This window comes from Cibotium barometz, chromosome 30 (genome assembly GCF_041138505.1).
Source record: "Cibotium barometz isolate CiBa-2024 chromosome 30, ASM4113850v1, whole genome shotgun sequence".
Classification (NCBI taxonomy): Eukaryota; Viridiplantae; Streptophyta; class Polypodiopsida; order Cyatheales; family Cibotiaceae; genus Cibotium; species Cibotium barometz.
This window is the reverse complement of record NC_141075.1, coordinates 28882624-28901678: the sequence shown is the minus strand read 5'-3', so window position 1 is coordinate 28901678 and position 19055 is coordinate 28882624. Positions and strand designations below refer to the sequence as shown.

At 47.7% G+C, this 19055-nt stretch overlaps 1 protein-coding gene across 1 annotated transcript in view; it reads right to left on the bottom strand.

The window, feature by feature from the left end:
• LOC147621358 (coatomer subunit beta'-1-like) overlaps positions 1-19055 on the bottom strand; it is a 63522-nt gene that overhangs the window by 7252 nt on the left and 37215 nt on the right. Inside the window, exons 19-22 of the mRNA XM_086824096.1 lie at positions 18710-18781; positions 6199-6395; positions 5978-6071; positions 5761-5867 (exon numbers count right to left, since the gene is read on the bottom strand). Of these exons, the coding sequence (XP_086680222.1) occupies positions 5761-5867; positions 5978-6071; positions 6199-6395; positions 18710-18781 (470 nt within the window). The remainder of the gene's footprint in view (positions 1-5760; positions 5868-5977; positions 6072-6198; positions 6396-18709; positions 18782-19055) is intronic.

Here is a 19055-nt window from a genome sequence, read left to right as displayed (position 1 = left end):
GATGGACAAATATCAGGAAGGTCTTCCACAGACATCAGCTCCATTTCGCCTTGTGTGGGTTCCTGCTCATTTACTTTCCTCGGATTTGCCAACTTCTTCCACTCTCTCTTAAGCTTCGGACACAATCCAAGCAATTGGGCAAATGTTATATTGGCTACCCTTCCCTTTAAATCTCCCATTAATGTATACTCCTCTTGGCCTTGACCAATATGCAAATCTAAAGTTTTATAATGTCTCCTTGGCTTCCTCTTTTTCTTCTCTGGTTGAGGGCTTATATCAAATTGGACATGCTTACCTTTTTTAGAAGATGGTTCAGGTTCTGCCATTGTACTCCTCGTCCTCTTTGCCACAGGCATAATCTCTGGAATGGTCTCCACTTCTATCAAGCTGAGAGCCGGTCCCTTTCCCTTATCCTCCCATTTGACTCCACTGGTAGAGGGTTGATTTGGATCTTTTACTTCAACACTATGATCCCCCGATCTATCATTAGTCCTCTGCATCACAGGATATATTCCACCACCTGCTCTGGGCGGCTTGTCACATTGAGGGCTGATATGTCCCCGCTCCCCACAGTTCCAGCATTGGACATTACTCAAATAGTAGCCCCTTCCTCTTCCTGTTCCTCCCATGTTCCCTTCACCTGTTGAGATACTGTCCCTTCTATTATTTGGTGCACCTCGGCTTCTTCCCTTTCCACCTGCTTCCACCCAATTCAAACTTAGAGACTTCATGAGCTCCACTGCATCATGTATGTCCCTCTTCAAAGTGTCTTCCTGTTCTGGAACAACAGCAGCTTCCCTTTCAGGATGTATACTCTCAATCTCTGGCATCTTCACAAACTTCTTCGGCTCTTCCTGCATTCCCATCTGCCGCAAACGCTTCACCTTCCACTCCTTCTCTCGAGCTACTCTGACAGCCTCCTCAAAGCTATCCAGGTTCTTCAGCTCCACCTTCAGACGGAGGGTTGGCTCCAGACCAGCCACAAACCGGTCTCTCTTTATCATCTGCGGGGGTACTTCAGGAATCAGAGCCTCACACCATAGACTCCACAGTCTACCAAACTCTATCAAGTACTGATCCACATCCTGACCATCCTTCTGCTGAATGTTGCACAACTCCTTCCACACCTCATTTGGACTCCTCACTCGGGCAAACTGTGCCAAGAATGCAGCTCTGACTACACGGTACTCAGGATCCTGTTGATGAATATTCCTGTGTGTAGTCACAAACATCTGTAACCATGTTTTTGCATCACCCTGCAAGCAATAAGCCAAAATCTGAGAAAGGATCTCCGGGGTTGCCCTGTCCTTCATCAAAGCTGTAAACTCCATCTTCTCCAGAAACCTGACTGCACTTTCCTGTGGCAATCCCCAATACTCTGGAAAATCTTGAGCCATCTTTCCAAATCTTGCTTCACACAGCTCCTATCTTCTTTCACGAACCAGAGGAAATCTGCTCCTCTGTGGAGGCACCAAAAAGTGATGGCACGGAAGCGGTAAAGCTGTTTACGCCCTTATAGCATGCCACACTTCCACACACGCATGCAAACACACTAGAACACCAGACCAAAAAGCATGAACAAGACTTATATTTCAGAAAAGACCTTGACCTTTACAGAGTCGGATATCCCAAGATATCCCAGACACCAGCTACACCAAGCACCGCTCGCAATCAGCCTGCTCCAGCTCCTGGTCGCTCCAAATCCGTTCCCTCCTCGCTTCTCTGCAGCAGCCCTTCTCGCTCTCTGCTTTGCACCTCAGCTGAGGTCCCTCTGCTACACTTCGTACACTGCCAGTTCCTCAAGGTAAGAACCCAATGACCCTTCTATCTTTGGCACCAATCCAACAACCAAAAACCCCTGCTGTATCACCAGCCCAACAAAACCAGCTGCGCTCCACGCTTACCATCAAACGGCTGTCCGCTCCAGCCTGTCACCTCTTTGACCAGCAGCTCCAGCTCACTCTAGGCTCCACACAAACACCTAGAACCCACACTCACCAACCATTACAAAGCTTCACCTAGCACGCTTAGTGCTTCTGGAAGGTGGTCTCTGCTTATCACCAACCAGCGACCCCATTGTTCACTTCTACGTCCAGCCACTTGCGCCAGTCACCTTGTCTCTTTATCGCCCAGCTCCTCTACAAACCCTTTCTTACACATGCACTCCACAGCCAGCTCTCTGTCAGCTTCTTCAGCAGAATCACCTGCTTCTCTGCGCCCAGCTGCACTCACTATTGTAGCCCACACACACAACACACCAGGGGGTCTCTTCCCGTCGGTTCCCCGCCGTCTCCACGTTCAAGCAACTCGGCGGCCGCTCCAGCCACCGCACAAACACTCAGAACCTTCTCTGCACCTTCTGCTGCGCTCGAGGCCCCTCCTCTAAGCAACCAACACGGCGGCTCCTTCACCTCAGAGAGTCCCCCCACTGCTGCAGTGCCACCACACCCGCGGCTGCACCCCGTCGGCTCCCTGTCAAACACACACACAGCGGTGGCCTCCTGCCCCCCGTCTCTGTGTCCACTTCTCTCCCCACTGCTCTTCTCTGCAGCAGCCCCTCTCGTTGGCTCCTTGCAGTCCTACTCCCTTGCACTCCTGGTTGTCTCCCTCCTCTGCGCTTCCCTGCAGCGCCTTACACCAGCAGCTATGAGGCCCCCTCTAGCTTCATCTTGCAGCTGCCTCTCCCCAGAACACACAACACGGCAGCCTTCGCCCACTGCTCCCAGCCGAATTCACACAGGCGGCGCTCCCCAGCTAGCCACCCCTCCTTTCAAACCCATGCTGCGCGTGCAGCTGTAGCTCGCCCATAACACACCTGGGGGTCTCTCTTCCCCGTCAGCTCCCACTCCCTTCACGCCTGCACGGGGCTCCCCTCCAGCTCCTCTCCTTGCTCTCCTCAACGACCCCGACCACACTTGTATTCGGTGGCGCACCCCTGCTTCTCTCCAAAATCCCCCACTCAACGCAATCCTGTTGCGCTGGCCACCTTCCAGAATAACCTAGCTGGCGGCAGCTCCAAATTCCACGCCACTTTCCAAAACGTCATCTTCTATTTTATTTAATTTTGAAAATTTAAGGCCACCATATTACTTTCACACCATCTAAAGCTGCCTTGGCTCTCTTCACCCTTTTTTCATGCTCCACATACCTTCAATTGCAACCTTGAGTACTCGCTTCTCTTGGACACGCATACAACTCAAGTGGCCGAACAGTTGAGACCATCTCCAGCTACGTTCCGGATGAGCTTGTGCTTCCAGAATCCCTACATTGTCCCTGCACACAGTTCCATCAAGACCCTATGTCTGACTGTTGCATCCACGATGCCCACACCGAGTCAATGGGTGTTCCCACGACTTCACCACAACACGTACAACACTCATGTACACATGTACAAGTTGATTTTGAGGTTCCCACAAAACATCACACATATTTACAAGTTGATTTTGAGGTTCCCACAAAACATCACACGTACAACACTCATGTACACATGTACAAGTTGATTTTGAGGTTCCCACAAAACACCAAAAAGTGATGGCACGGAAGCGGTAAAGCTGTTTACGCCCTTATAGCATGCCACACTTCCACACACGCATGCAAACACACCAGAACACCAGACCAAAAAGCATGAACAAGACTTATATTTCAGATCTGGCTTTCACAACTTGTTCCCAAATGAACAAAGGAGAAAAAAAGAAACTCTCTGGCATCACCAAACACCAAACACAGCTAATCAAAAGAATTTACAACTCTGGCTTGAGTCCCCAGAAGAGGTGGAAATCCACAAAAAACCACACACACCCTCTCTCTCTCTGGCTTTCTGTTAGCTCTACACAGCTATACTAAACAAGCGTCCTTTGATTCCAGACGCTGCAGAAGCAATTCAATCATCACTCTCTACTTCACTGCTACACTGCTCCCATATTCTTTCACTGCTTGAATTCCTAGCTGTCCTGTAGTTGCTGCCAGTCCAATCCCTTCTCTCAGTGTACCACCACTTTGAAATGGTGGTCCCAACACCACAAGGTACCGATTGTCTCCGTCACCACCAACCTTTGCCAAAACAAAAGCAAGACAACTTTCCCTCTAGCATCTGCACAAATATCTGCTTGCTCGGCTCTACTAAGTTCCTTGCTTGCTTCAGCCTCTGCTGGCGTCAGAACCAGGTGAAACAATTCCATTGTTTTGACCTCAACAGCACCACACGGCCACTCACTATCGTCCCAGCCACCGCTATCAGTAATGTAAATGTATTCAGCCTCATCATCGCCAGCAGCTGCAGCAGTGAACACCTGTTTTCGCGAGTGGTTTCTTCTAACCGGCCCACACTCCACGCTCAAACTCTCCCTCTTCTACCTTCGCACCCCCACGCCAGGCATCATAGGCGGTCTCCTTTTCTCTCTCTCACTCTCTAGAGGCGGCTCTCTCCTAAGTTGCCAGCCACCCCGTTTCTTAGTCGTCAACTGCTGCGCCTACCACCTACTCTCTCCGCAGCGCCACAGCAAATACAAACAGAAAAAACGTCAGCACTTCCCTTGTTTTTTTCTTGCAGCTGCGCCCAGCGTTTTACTCTCTCTTGCAGCTACATTAGAGAGCTCTTCGAACAACGCCGCCTCCCCTCCTTTTCGTTTGCAGCTGCGTTGACTTGCCGGCTCTGCTCACCTCTGCGCCTATAGCTGCAGCTACGCCTGCTTCAGATCCACACGGCGCCCATACCAGCAGCCAAGCTCCTCTCTAAGCATCTGTGGCTGCAGCCAGCCACCCAAACACAAAGGGCTCCACACCTCTGCGTTCCACGAGATCCCCCTCTCGCTGCTATCCTCTCTCGCCTTTCAGCTGTACTCTTCTGCTCCTCACCCAGCGACCCCTTCGCTCGTCTTCCCTTTCGCCAGCCTTCTGGAGAATCCTCTCGAAGATGCGCTGGCAGCCCTCTTGATGCTCCACGCCCTTACTGCCAGCTGGCTACATTATCCATTTTGTTTTTATTTATTCCCAAGGTCTAAAGATGGCCACTATATTATCCCTTTTCATACCAATGCCCATAGCTGCATTGGGCCATCAATCATCAAAAAAACTCCACGCCTTCCACACTCCTCTTTCTCAAGGTAACACCGGCCCTCTCAGTGTTCAATGCCCACGCCTCCATACACATTCCAAATGCAGCATACGAGTGCCCACTTACTTTTAAGGACGCGCACACAATCAAAGCCATCAAGCAGCTGATATCATCCTCAGTGGACCTCTCTCCAGACAGGCCTGTATATGCTCACATCAATGCATTTACTCTATACACCTGACAATGCTTTCAAAAGTAAAACTTCACACACGGCCTGTACATGTATGTACACATTTCAACTCCTATTTTTGTCCACACACCGTTGCAGCAAGACCATCAAAGGCATTCTCACCCCCCGCCCCCCAGCTGAGTCCATCAGTTCCATTTGGACTGACATCATTCATGCTCTCCGTGGCCAATGGGGGAAGCTTCAGCACATGCATAGACAGCACGAGGCCTCCTTGTGCACATGGTGCCGAGGCCCCTTTCTCTCTGAGAGCGGCCAGCCATGAAGGGAACAACCGTCCCCATTTTCTTTTGCCCCTTACAACGATTCTGAGCATGTATACTTAGTCTATGGCTCCTTTCTTTAACTAATAGAAGGATCTCTTTCCCAGAAAAAAAAAAGTATTTCCAGAGCAGAAAACAGCTCAGATGAAAGGGAACACATAGGGAAATCAGTAAAAGAAGGTCAATATGCTGCAGACCTAAGGGGCTTTATTCTTGCTTCTGCTTCTAATGCCCAGTGCCAATCCGGAAAAAGGTTTGGATACTCTTCTGGGTCTGCCAAAGATTCAGCTGCCTTCTGATTGATCTGCACACTTACACAATATGTCATTGTTTGATAACAAGCTCTGCAATAAAAGAAGGAAAATTTCTTGGAACCCATTACCAGCATATAACCACTGCGTTTCATGCACTCACCTTCTTCAGATCACTGCGCCAAAACTTGACAATTTCTGACACCTTACTAGGTAGATATGCTCGGGCCATGAAAGCGGATTCAGGTGTCCGGTTACTGAGGAAGTTTTTAAAAAATCTCATCAGCTTTCAAGAAAAATCAACTTCGACCAACAACAGTTTTACATTATTTCTGCAAAAATTGAAGCAAAAGGTTCTCGCTTGTAGTACTGCTCAGAAATCACCTATCAACAAGAAGTTGTAAACACTCTTCAAGTTGTCCAAGCATGAAGAGGCAAACGAACGCCACATTGATTTTCCCATTTTTTTGGGCTAAAGAAGCCAGTTTTTTCATCCCGGACGAGTTTCCAAGCGATGAATATAGCAGGAGCAAGCCACTTAAATCTTCTGCCCTCGTCATGCATTCTTCTGCCACATCCAACTGCACAAAGGAAGGTTGTTAAGGTGGTGGAAAAACAGTTAAGGCAATATCCAAAGAAACATTGACTCACAAAGTGCAACCCTACACATGAGGAGACATTATTTTCACAAATTCAAGCCCAAAGAAGGGCTTACCAATAATGACAAGAAGAAAACACACTGACAAGAAGACAGCAGCAGCCAGTGTTCAAGGGATCACAAGGTCTATATTTCTTCTTCAGTTGCACCTTGCTGTTGATAATTGATGAGAAAGAAACATAGATTTGAGTCAAGTGGCACAAAGGACGGCAAAAAACGAACATCCCCTTCTCTTTTGTTTTGCCCAGATAGTATAGAGTTGCCACAGATGTTGGAATCTAAACAAGAAGCTGAAGGCGGTCACCTGGATATGGTCTCTGCCTGTGATCAGGCTCCCTAGCTTGAAAGAGACCGGCAGTATTGGGACTGTACTCATAACCATCCTGTTGCCTATAAGAGCAGGTAGCTCTAAGGTAGGGAGCTGGGATACTCTTACCTGTGAACATCATGTCGTGTATGAGAGCGGGGAATTCCTAAGCCCTGAGTTCAAATACTCTTCCTATCATCGAGAGTTACTAGCAGTCACTCATGCTCTTTGGCAGTGGCTGCACTACTCACATCCAGGCAATCAAGTCCATCCTCCATAAAGTCTGTCCTCTCGCCCATTGAGGTGAGGTGGTGGCACTTGCTTTCTCTAATACTGCCTTGGCAAGGAGAATCCAGTGGTAAACACGTCAGCAGCACAAGGCATTTAATTTGCACATGAAGTACTTTGTGTTACTAAAACAAAGAATTATTTCACTGGTCCAAAATTTAAAATAGCACGCACTAAATTCTCTGCAAGCATTAAGACTGTTCACCATTCTGAATAATGCTTGTACCACTGTGGACAAGCGTGCTTCCACAAGAGGCAAACGGCCCACATCACTTTGGGGGAAAACTCTTAAGAGGTTAACCATATTATTTTTTTGGCATTGCACTGTGGTAGACTTGTGTCTAATGTGCAAGTGAATAACATAGAAGATAGACAGCGAATAGAGGGACACATGCACAACACACAACTACCTAAACTACTGTATATTTATGTACAAGTAAATGTAATACAACAATACAAAATATTGTCTGTCTACAAAAGACAACCAAAAGGTGATCAAACTTTCAGAAGACAGCCCAAATGCTGTAATGCAAAATGCTAGCTTCTCCTGGCTGAAGCCCACTTTTCCAATGCTCTACTGAAGCCCTCGGTGGCTGTCCTAGCTTGGCAGAGAAGGCAAAACTGAATGATGAATAATGGAGGGCTGAACCTGTCACCAGCTTGGACATTCCCTAGTATGAAAGGGGTCTAGTGGACTCCAGGATGTCTAAATATTTGACTCAAGACGTCTAAATATTTGGAAAGTACAAGCTTTGGGAATGGAGGATTATCCTGGAATACAAAGGATCACACTCGTAAATTTAGGAGAGTTGCTATTTTTTGCCCGACTCTGATGGAAATTTTGTTCGCGTCATTACATCTGGAATTAAGCAGATACCAAGAGTTGCCAAAGCGCCTATGACAGAATGTCTATCAGTTGGTGTCAAATCCCCATCGGATCTCCTCGTGGAACGCTCCTGGTACGAGACTCGAAACCTGCAAACAAACAAACAACAAGGGGGTGCAAGCCTGACTCACCTCCCAACCATGACAGCCGTGGGCAAGCTTACAGTCTTGGCTGTCCCCACCAAGCCACGAGCTGAGCTAACTAGGTTGACGTACCGACCAATCTCCACCTCGTGATGTCCCATACCGCCACGAAGCTACCCTCGCGGGCCTCGAGATTGCTGCCGGCCTCAGCTGCATAAAGCAGGTGCACGTCTGCACTCCACACTCTCCTTGTGTCACCCAAGAAGATATCCAATGCTAGGTAGAGAGCAAGAGATAAGGAGCTATGGAGAGCTCGACCTCTACCTCATGCCATTTGTATGCAAAGTGTACATGGTAAATAGCAAAGAGAAGGTAGACGAGGAGAGCATTACCACTCCTACTCACATACACCGACTATCAACCATGCAAGCAAGCAAGAACACAAGCACGCATGCAACCACAAGCTCGCAATGAGAGAGAGAGAGAGAGAACAAACTCAAGTGAGAGAAATGGGATTGTCCATTTTTATATTCCATAACATATATATATATATTATGCTTTCTTAAAAAAAACACCTTTAAACCTTAGAGGGGGCCTTTAAACTCTTTTTTTTTTTTTAAGTTTAATCTTAAAAAAACGAAAGCAACTGAATTCGGCGTTTCAATGATTTTCCTGTTTTTTTTTTCTCTCCCCTCTTGAAATTAGCGCCGCCAGCCTGCCTTGCTGTCGGCGCTGCCTTCGCCCGGGTAGCCATGGTTGTCTGCGCCAGCCTGTGCCTAGGCTTGGCCGCCTGCGCACGGCTGCCTGCGTAGGCCTGGCCGCCTGCCAACATGGCAGCCTACATATGCCTAGGGCCTACATAGCCGAGCCGCTTACTCACTTGCGCCTACAACAACAATACAACTGTACCCGGCCAGCACCCGACATTGCATAGCCAGCAATCGCTTTTCTCGCTCTCTCTCTCTCTCTCTCTTTCAAACAAAAGCAAACGTGCGTTTTTTTCTGTTTTCTCTCACCTGAAACTGTTTACACAGTTCAAAAACATCTTTCCTCTTCTTTGCAAAGCAAACAACCCTTTCTAGACCACAATCTCCATCATCACCGGTTCCTATGATGAAAAAGCAACATACTGAATCTAAAAAACAGCACTATGCACAGAAAAAACAGCAAGCTTTTTGAACACATACCTTACTTCGACCTCATCTTCTCTACCTACCGACTTGCTCGTTCACGAGGCATGCTCTGATACCACTGTCAAATCCCCATCGGATCTCCTCGTGGAACGCTCCTGGTACGAGACTCGAAACCTGCAAACAAACAAACAACAAGGGGGTGCAAGCCTGACTCACCTCCCAACCATGACAGCCATGGGCAAGCCCACAGTCTTGGCTGTCCCCACCGAGCCACGAGCTGAGCTAACTAGGTTGACGTACCAACCAATCTCCACCTCGCGACGTCCCATACCGCCACGAAGCTACCCTTGCGGGCCTCGGGATTGCTGCCGGCCTCGGATGCGTAAAGCAGGTGCACGTCTGCACTAGATCTAGGCTCCGGACCATAGAGCTCTCACAAATCACGCGAGACTCTATATGACTAATGACTAACCTTGGCCACCCTTTTATAGGCTCTTGGCCAGTCATCGAGCGTCCACACTTGGGTGCCCGCCCGTCCATACTTGGGTGCCCGCCCGTTAGTCTATCCCTAACTCAGCTCGCCAATCAGCCTGCCTAGCTCCAAGCTTCCCCAAACCTCGAAGCTAGTCTTGTGTGCATGTAGCACACGGTAGATACACACTGTGCACATGACAGTTGGGATATTTTTAGAGATAAAGTTTATGGAAGGACCGATCTCTTAGATTAGGACATGTGGCAAGAAAGTCGATCAAAGTGAGACAAGTGCCCTGACACTTGTTAGAAAGTGGATCAAAGTGAGACAAGTGGCCTCACTTGTTACTTCAACTATTGTGTGGCTTCCCACTTGTCATTATAGCCTTCTCTTGCCATTTTGGCTCATGGGAGACTCGAATCTATAAATTGGAGCCCTCTCTTCATTTGGAGGAGGCTCTACTGCTGCAAACTAGCCTCTACCTCCTCTCTATTCTTAGTGGTTCTCTACTCCAAGGTTATGGCTCTCTACCACCATTACAGGCTGCCCTGATGTTGGTGCTCTCTTTCTCTCTCTCTTGAAGGCTGCCCATGACGTATACCAGCTGTTGGTGACTGTTTTGAAGGCTTCCATAACGAAGAAATACTGAAGGCAAGGGTATTTAATCATTTTATTATGATTTCCAACCACTTTACTTGCTGTACTAGCCCTTGTTCTTGTTGTACCATCCCTTGTTCTTGCTATACCAGCCACTGTACCTGCTGTTCCAACCACCGTACCTACTGTTCCAGCCACCATACTTGATGTACCAGCTAGTGTACATGCTGTACAAACCATTGTACTTGTTGTACCAACCACCGTATTTGCTGTACCAACTGAATGGCAGGCCGTACCAGTTCAATGGAGAGTCGTATTGGCTATACCGGTTGAATGGAGAGTCGTATTGGCTGTACCAGCTCTATTGCATAAAGACTCGTCGTTTTTTAGGAAGGATCAATACCCACATGGAGGTATATGGATTATATTGTTGGCTCGGCATTTCTACAGCCTGTGTACCGGCTGAATTTATGGTGCCTCGTGTTGGACTGTGTTGTGGAATTTGTATACGGATAATTTGGCATCTCCCATGGGGAGAGTAAGGCCCTCAAAGCCTGTACATGGTATTTTCTCCTTGGGTAATAAAATACTCCAAGGGGGGAGTCGGCCCATTCCGGCCTCTATGCAAAGTCATATGTGCAACTTTTATTTTCAGCTTTGTGGATTGTTTAATGGCTGTGATTAAATGCCAAAATGTTTAATTGTGCTCATGGTCAAGCGATGCACACCCACTCCAGTGCTTCTCAGGCGAGTTACATTGGTATCAAAGCATAGGCTTTCTTGGAAGCAGAGGCTTCCTTCTATCAATGAGGAAGAGAGAAGATCTCAACTAGGGACCACACTTACCATCATTGTTGTTAAGCATGGCCAACCGCTTCATAGTCTATGAAGCAAGAGCATGAGCAGTAGACAACTTGGTCTAAGGATTTATGAATTCACAAAATTTATCTTGGAAGTATAGAGTTGGCTTAATGTGCACATGTTTAGCACTCTTTCCATATGGATATTGTGGATTATATTATTAAGCTTACAGGAAAGCTATATGGAGATATATCTCAAGATATCTTAAAGGATATGGTGAGGAGATATTTATTTTGGCTTCATGACCAACCTGGCGAAGAAAAGCCAAGTATACTTTGAGTTTGCAAAGTTGGTGCTTTTGCTATTTACTATGAAGTGTTTTTGATGTTCACTAACCCTTGTATAGCCATGCAAGGAGAAAGTTGGTGTTGTTTGCCTTGACATTGTTTATGGCTCCCTTTATTTGGGATGCATTGGACCTATGGAACTCATGGTTCACATATCCTGTGCAGTGTTCTCTTGTCTTACGTGCTCTCCTGAAGATTGTTTCTACCATGTGTGAGTGGAACAATAGAGAGCAAATGGAAGGCAACATGGACACTTCAAAGGGATAGTGTCAAGCACAACATACTCTGTTCTCTTATCCTACGTGCTCTCCTGAAGATTATTTCTACCATGTGTGGGTGGAACAATAGAGAGCAAATGGAAGAGAACATGGGCACTTGAGAGGATAGTGTGAGTTGGTGGCCGAAATGCCTATAAACTATGTGTAGCAAAAATGCTTATGGAACACCAGGCCTACGAGTGATTATTTTATCTTATTACTCGAGCCCACCTCTCATCCAATGTGGTCGGAGTACCAACACGGAACGCAAGTGGTAGAGTGGACATGACGCCTGGTTGGCATGGGACTTATGTCTACGCCAAGGGTCATGTGGCCTGACACCTTGTTGGCAAGAGACTTATGATATCTGGACTTATGGGACTGTTTTGTCTCGCCCATTTATTTTGGGTCATGTTTATGATATCTCGACTTATGGGACTGTTTTGTTTCGCCCATTTATTTGGGACATGATTTTCATATTGGTATTACGGAGACTTACTTAGTCTCATCCATTTATTTAGGACATGGATTCTTTCAATTATATTGGATTTATGAGACTATCTCGTCTCGCCCACTTGATGGGACATGATTATATCTTGGATATATGACTTGAAGCTTAAAGTTGAGGACAACTTTTAAGAAGCTGGGGAGGATATCACTAGCTTGGACATTTCCCAGTATGAAAGGGGTCTAGTGGAACTCCAAGACGTCTAAATATTTGAAAAGTACATGCTTTGGGAATGGGGGATTATCCTGGAATACAAAGGATCACACTCCTAAAATTTAGGAGAGTTGCTATTTTCGGCCCGACTCCGATGGAAATTCTATTCGCGTCATTACATCTGGAATTGAGCAAATACCAAGAGTTGCCAAAGAGCCTATGACAAAATGTCTATCAGTTGGGATGTTTTTAGAGATAAAATTTATGGAAGGACCAATCTCTTAGATTGGGATATGTGGCAAGAAAGTGGATCAAAGTGAGACAAGTACCCTAACACTTGTTAGAAAGTGGATCAAAGTGAGACTATGTGGCCTCACACTTGTCACTTCAACTATTGTGTGACTCTCCAATTGTCATTATAGCCTTCTCTTGCCATTCATACTAAGATAACCCGCATCCAAGAGATTACAGGGTAAATGTGCACGAACATCTGCATGCAAGCACTGTTTCAAACCATCCACAAACACTCTACTTGCTATGAACATCGGGTGGTCCCTCGAGAGCACGAGCAAAAGCTTACAAAACTTGTCAAGTAGTCGCCTTACGGGCAAAGCACCCCCATTGCTTCTTTAACTCACAATGGTAATCCACACGTACAAACTGCTTCAAGACTGCCTTGCGGCAATCCTCCCAATCACGGTGTGGTGCCAAAGGTGGTCTTCCCGCCACGAGAGTAGCACCAATCAATGCCATACGAACCAAATGAAGCTGAAACACATCAAAACCACCTACTACCGCCAATGTGGAAGCCATCTGGTGGGTCCAGTTGGTGACGACTTCACAATCCATCTTCTTGTTAAACTTGAGAGGCTTCAAAAGCTTCAACAAATGAGTTCATTGCCCATGAGGCATGGAGAAAGAACTCAGCAATCCAGTGACGTGCTCGTGAAGGAAAGTGAAAACTATCCGGAGAGTCCAATGGAGAGGGACTCCGTGAAGGAAACCATGAGTGATGTGAATGATGCCTCATGAGAGCCAGCGGGCGGCGACTCTAGATACTAGGCTCGGTGAGATCACAGCACCATTCTCCAAGAGGCAGCTCAGACCACACTATCACAGTTTAGAGAGCAGGAGAGGAGCCTTGCCAAAGCCTATCCTTCCTTTAGCGTGGCTGTAGGAGCGCACACCACACAGCCCTTGGATTGAGGCTCAGATGGCCACAGCTCGCAATGAGATCAGTTCCATAGAGGAGAGGAGAGTGGAGTACAGATTCCATTCCCGCACATCTTTCTAGACTCAGACCGGTGACAGAGGCACAGGGGATTTCTTCGAGATAACAGGGCATTACCACCAAAGGGATGGCAAGTGGAGGCTTAGAGGATCAGAGGGCACCATTGTTTCCGACCCGCTCCAGGTTCGATCCATAGCCATTGTTTTCTTCAGTTCCCTACTCACTACAGAGCCTCACTCCCCACAGGTAGAGGATGTGAGAGAGAGGATCTAGCAGCATACTCGTGAGGCGGTCCCACTGGGTCTCCGTAGTTTCTTGATGACACACTTCTCTTCCGTAGAGAGTGCAGAGGCTTTGCAGGCGCTCCCTAGGGACAAGTGCACAAGTGAGGATTGGGCTTCTTCGCAGAGGACACGACCCACATCAAGGGGAGAGGTGCTTGGAGCCCAATCTAAAGATGCCCATCAAGAGAGTCACTTCCCCTGTTTCTTCATCACTGGGAGCTCATGGAAGGCGGCTTCCGAGCGGCCTTTAATGAGATCATGATTTTCGGATCTATGCCAGAGAGACTGCAACCCCACCTCCCAGATCTGATCCATGGCACACAAATAGGTTTCATCCAGGATAGGAGCATCCTAGAGGAACTGAAATCCTTGAAGAATTCGATAACATTTTCACCTTCTAGGAGAGGCAACCGCCATGGCCCATTTACATCGACAGGACTTAGTGGTACTCCTCCTGGATTTCGAGAAAGCCTACAATAGGGTGGATTTGGGCTTTCTCAAGGGGACTATATGCAGGATGGGCTTCACCGCCACCAAGGTCCAAGGTGTCTCCGCCCTCTACTCGGCCTCTCAAGACTCACAGTCAGGTCCTTATTATCGAGGTTGTTCTGGGTGACAAGTTCCACTTTCTCGGTCAGTACACCAGGGGTGTCCCCTTGCACCTTTCCTCTTCCTCTTTATGGCAGAGGCGATAAGCAGTTTTTTACCTTCTTTGGTGACTGGACCACAGGGCTTCAGGCTCCCTATCAGATCTCAAAAGGAGCTCCTCGATTCAGAGTTCGCAAATGACACAATGACCTAACTCTCCGAAGATGTGGAGAATCTCAAGAGGTTTGCGGATATAGTTGAGATCTTTTGCCGGGCCTCAGGCGCACAAATCAACTGGCACAGGTCGTGTGGATTTTGGGTTAGCTCATCCCCTACCCCGGCTTGGTGACCAATTTGAGTCTTTCGAGTGGATTCCGAGAGGTACCCTAGTTCATTATCTTCACTACAAAGTTGGGATTGACATCACCTTAGAGCAGCAGCTTGCCCCCCTTCTTCTGAGCATTCCGAAGAAGCTTCTTTACTAAATCATGACCAAGCTCTCACTCGCTGGTCAAGTAGTGCTGGCGAACCAGGTCCTTCTCGCCACCATGTGGTACATCACTTCCAGCTAGGCCTTCTCCAAAGCAGGTATTGGTAAGGTACAGCGGTTGATCCGTAACTTCCTTTAGGCAGGTAGTGATGGCAAGCCGGCACGGGCCAAGGTGGCGTGGAGAGTCATCATTCAGCCTCACCACAGAAGCGGCCTGGGCATTATTGATCCTTCTACGTAGAGCACAGCCCTTACGGGCAAGTTGATCATCACAGGACTCCTCCCAGGCGGAAGGACTTTCTCATGGCCTGCATCTCCGCCCACACGCTAGTTCTTGGCGGTCCCTGGTACCCAACCCCATGATGGATCATCACAAAGATGAGGACCCATGGCCTTAGCCCAGCCTTCGAGTACCGATTTGCAGCCAGTCTCTTCCAAGCCTGGGACCACATTTGTTTTGCTCTTCACCAATCTCCCCCCATCCTAGAGGAGGAGAGACTTCGACAGCCGCTCATTTGGAACCCCCTTGATTACGCTTCCTAGTGGCCACATGCTTGGCTCCCGTCCTCACGTCTCATGGGGCTCAATGAGCGAGGGACTGGCCCAGTCTCTTGGACTGGCTCACCTTTAGACAGCTCCCACTAAAAGCTCAAGAGAGGAACCTAGCTCAGATCCGAGGCAGAGACAGACTCACCCGCGACATGGATGACTCCATCCATCCCAAGTTGCTTGTACCCGTCCAGGATCCACCTCCCCCTGACTGGGTAGGGGTTTTAACCAAACATGATATCTTGATGGCAGTCCATGGTGCAGATGGAGGCACCCTCAACGCTCATGACTCTCTATAAGGCCACAGAGAAGATTGAACCGATCCACCCCCTCGACAGAGGATCTCAGCAGCTGCATCTCTGGAGGGTGAGAATGATTGAATTTCATGACCACAGATGGCACGTCGACCCACCTCCAGACAAAGTGGCCAAAGAGAGATCTTGGAGAATATGGTTAGGGGAGGTCTGACCATTGATGCGGCTACAGTGGAATCCGGGTTAGTGGGGTAGTGGCAAGTCGACCCGCCTTCACCCAAATGGCCAAAGAGAGATCTTGGAGAATATGGTTAGGGAAGGGCCGGAAAAGGGTGTGGCTACAGTGGAATCCAGTGGCACCATCCCTTCGCCCCAACATCCCTTTCTTTGAGTACACTGTCCGTCTCAGCCGCAGGATTGAAATGCCAGAGGTTGACAGTACGCCAGCGGCGGTGGCAACACACTGGCAGGCACAAGGCATCCCCACGTGCTTCCTCCGTCATTTTTGGAAGCATCTGTGGGACAGCTTCCAGCCACAGAAGATTTTAATCTTTTCCTGTGGTAAATAGCTTGGCAGTGGGCACCTGGCTGGCAGTTGGAGGTCGGCACGCTCTCTGTTCTAGATATGGACACCCTCTGTAGACACGCTCGTATTGCCTTTGGGATAGTCCCAAGGCACAGCAGGTTTCGTTGCGCATCCTCCGCATTTTAACCCTGAACCAGGCACCAGCCCGCACCATCACCCGGGGGCGCGCGGGAGAAAGGGGGGGGGGGCGGGGGGGGGGGGGATGGTGTTGCACGGTAGCCTGGGCTTCTGAGACAGCACTACCCCTAGCCTATGCGGAGATGGGACAAGACCTCACCCTTCTTCTCTCTCATCACAGCATCATGTATAACAGCATGGCACATTTGACGTGCTCGCTGCAGCGAGGCCATAGAGGGCACTACCAAACGCCCCTGCTGAGTCCATCAAGAGCATATGGACGGACATCATACACACCCTCCGTGGCCACTGGGAGAAGCTCAGGGCGGCTCTGGAGCACCAAGAGGCTTTTCTGCTTTTATCAGCAGTCCTTTCCTCAGGGTCAAAGACAACAAGGTTACTTGGCATTACAGGCCACCCGATTGGCTATTACCCCCTCCCGCAGTTTCAGTGCAGCAGATAGCACCAGTTAATCAGCCCAATATGGGTATACCACAGGCTCAGCCTTATGGACAAGGTCCCCATTGTATGAGATAGCCTTCCTCCAAGAGCAGCCAGCCAGCAAGGAAGAGCCCCTCTCTGTCCCCTGTTGTTTTTCTTGTCTTCGCCGATTCGGCTGCATTTTTTTATCTTTTCGAGAAGGGGGAAAAAGGGGGGTGGGGGGGGGGGGGGGGGGGGGTGCTCAATACATATAATGCCCTGCAGGTTGTTCTGTATTGACACAATGGCAAGTCCCTCAAATGCACCCTACCAATATGCAATATGCCAAAGAAGTCACCAAAGCTTTATTGCCTTAGCGTTTTCTTGATTGACAAGTTCTTAGTGCCTGCATTGGAGTCCCCTTCTTCATATTATATTTGAAGATCGAAAGGGCATGGCTACTAAAATCACCATCACATGCACTACTCTCTCCTATCAAATGGATGCGTATGTAGAGGGCTAGAACTAAATAGGTAGATAAACAAGCCTTTATGTGAGCTTTCAACAGGCAGGAAAAATGGCCCACTATAAACATGCCAATAGGGTGGTTTCACATTGGATGCACCCCTAGGAAAGGGATGTACCACAGTGAGGCATCATGCCCTTGTCATTGGAGCAAGAGCAGATGCAGACACCTTATAGTGTAGTCTGCTACCAACTACAGATTCCAGCAAAAGGAGAGGTCTGGTCTCTATGCACACAGCCCGCACTTGTTACCAAGTACTCCACAGAAGTGAGAAGGGGCAAACCTGTGAAAGAGGGGGGAGAGGTCTAGTCTCTGTGTACACAGCCCGCACTTGTTACCATAGTACTCCACAGAAGTGACAAGGGAAGAAAATGTAAAAGATGGGCGGGGGGGGGGGGGGGGGGGGGGTTGTTGTTGGTTGGGGATCAGTTCGGACCCTGTGAGGGTCTACTGCATCTATTCTCTGAACCTTGCACTCTCTAAAGCCATTCATTGCTCAAGCTAGCATAGGCATGGGGCTGAACTCTTGCTGGCAAGAAACAAGGTTGGCAGCAGCAACAAGGACTGGTGAGATGCAGGCTGTGCACAGGTGACAAGGTGAGCGCTTCCAAATAGAAATTGGGCTGAAGACAGAATAAAATCTCCCAGCATGCTATTGGCATATAGATGAAGGCATCAGAAACCTGCACCCAAAAAATAGTTCTTTTTCTTACCCAAAAATGCGATCAAAAAATTTATATTTGGTTCACACAAAAAGTATCATATCATAAATAACCCACAAAAATCATATTTGGTTCATACAGAAAATATCATATCATAAATAACCCACAAAATTCACTCCACCAAACATTTAAATATATGATGGTTATTATTCAGATACATCATAAAAAAACTCACAAAATTCACTCTAACAAGGAATAAAATAGATGGAAGGTTATTAAGTGCCAAGCTTACACAAAAGCTAGATTATCACCATTCAGTGTTTAAATCTAACCAAAAAAAAAAAAACTATCACTATATGTATATAAGACCAACGAACGTATCAGCAGGACTACAGAAGAAAGTCTACAGGACAACTTAGTCAAAGAAAAGCGTACACAAGCTAGTGTAGCCATGTGAAATCTAATCTCCTACACAAATACAGCTTCAGAAGAAAACGTATATAGCAATCAGTCTGGACAGCATGTTTTTACTCTCAACATTGTTTTGTATACATCCAAAACTTATGTTGGTTCTACTTTCTAGATGGCGTTGTCGATTCTTTTATAAAGGAACTTGAAGAAATAAAAGGTACGACAGTTTCCTCAAAACCCAAATACACCCCACCCCACCCACCCAAAAAGGAATAAAACATCCTAACCTTTCCAGAAGACATTGACAACTCTCCAAGCTGCTTCCACTTGGACTCACTTTGTGCTTCCTCAGCAATGGCCTGCACAAGCAGCTAAAGTTTTCAGCATTGCTGAAGTTGCACAGGTGCTAGCTTCAAGATAATACAGACCGCCAGTTGCAACACCATGATGAACAGAGTCTACTATATTATGCACGCAGAAATAATTTGTCAAGCTGTAGAGGGTCTGTTGCTAAAAAAATAAGTCTGCATGTTTTATCTCAGCTTTTTAGGTCAACAAGCGATTTCGCCCTTCCAAAAAGAACATACAGAAAATCTATTCCTAATAATATTGATTCATTGAGATGAAATAAAA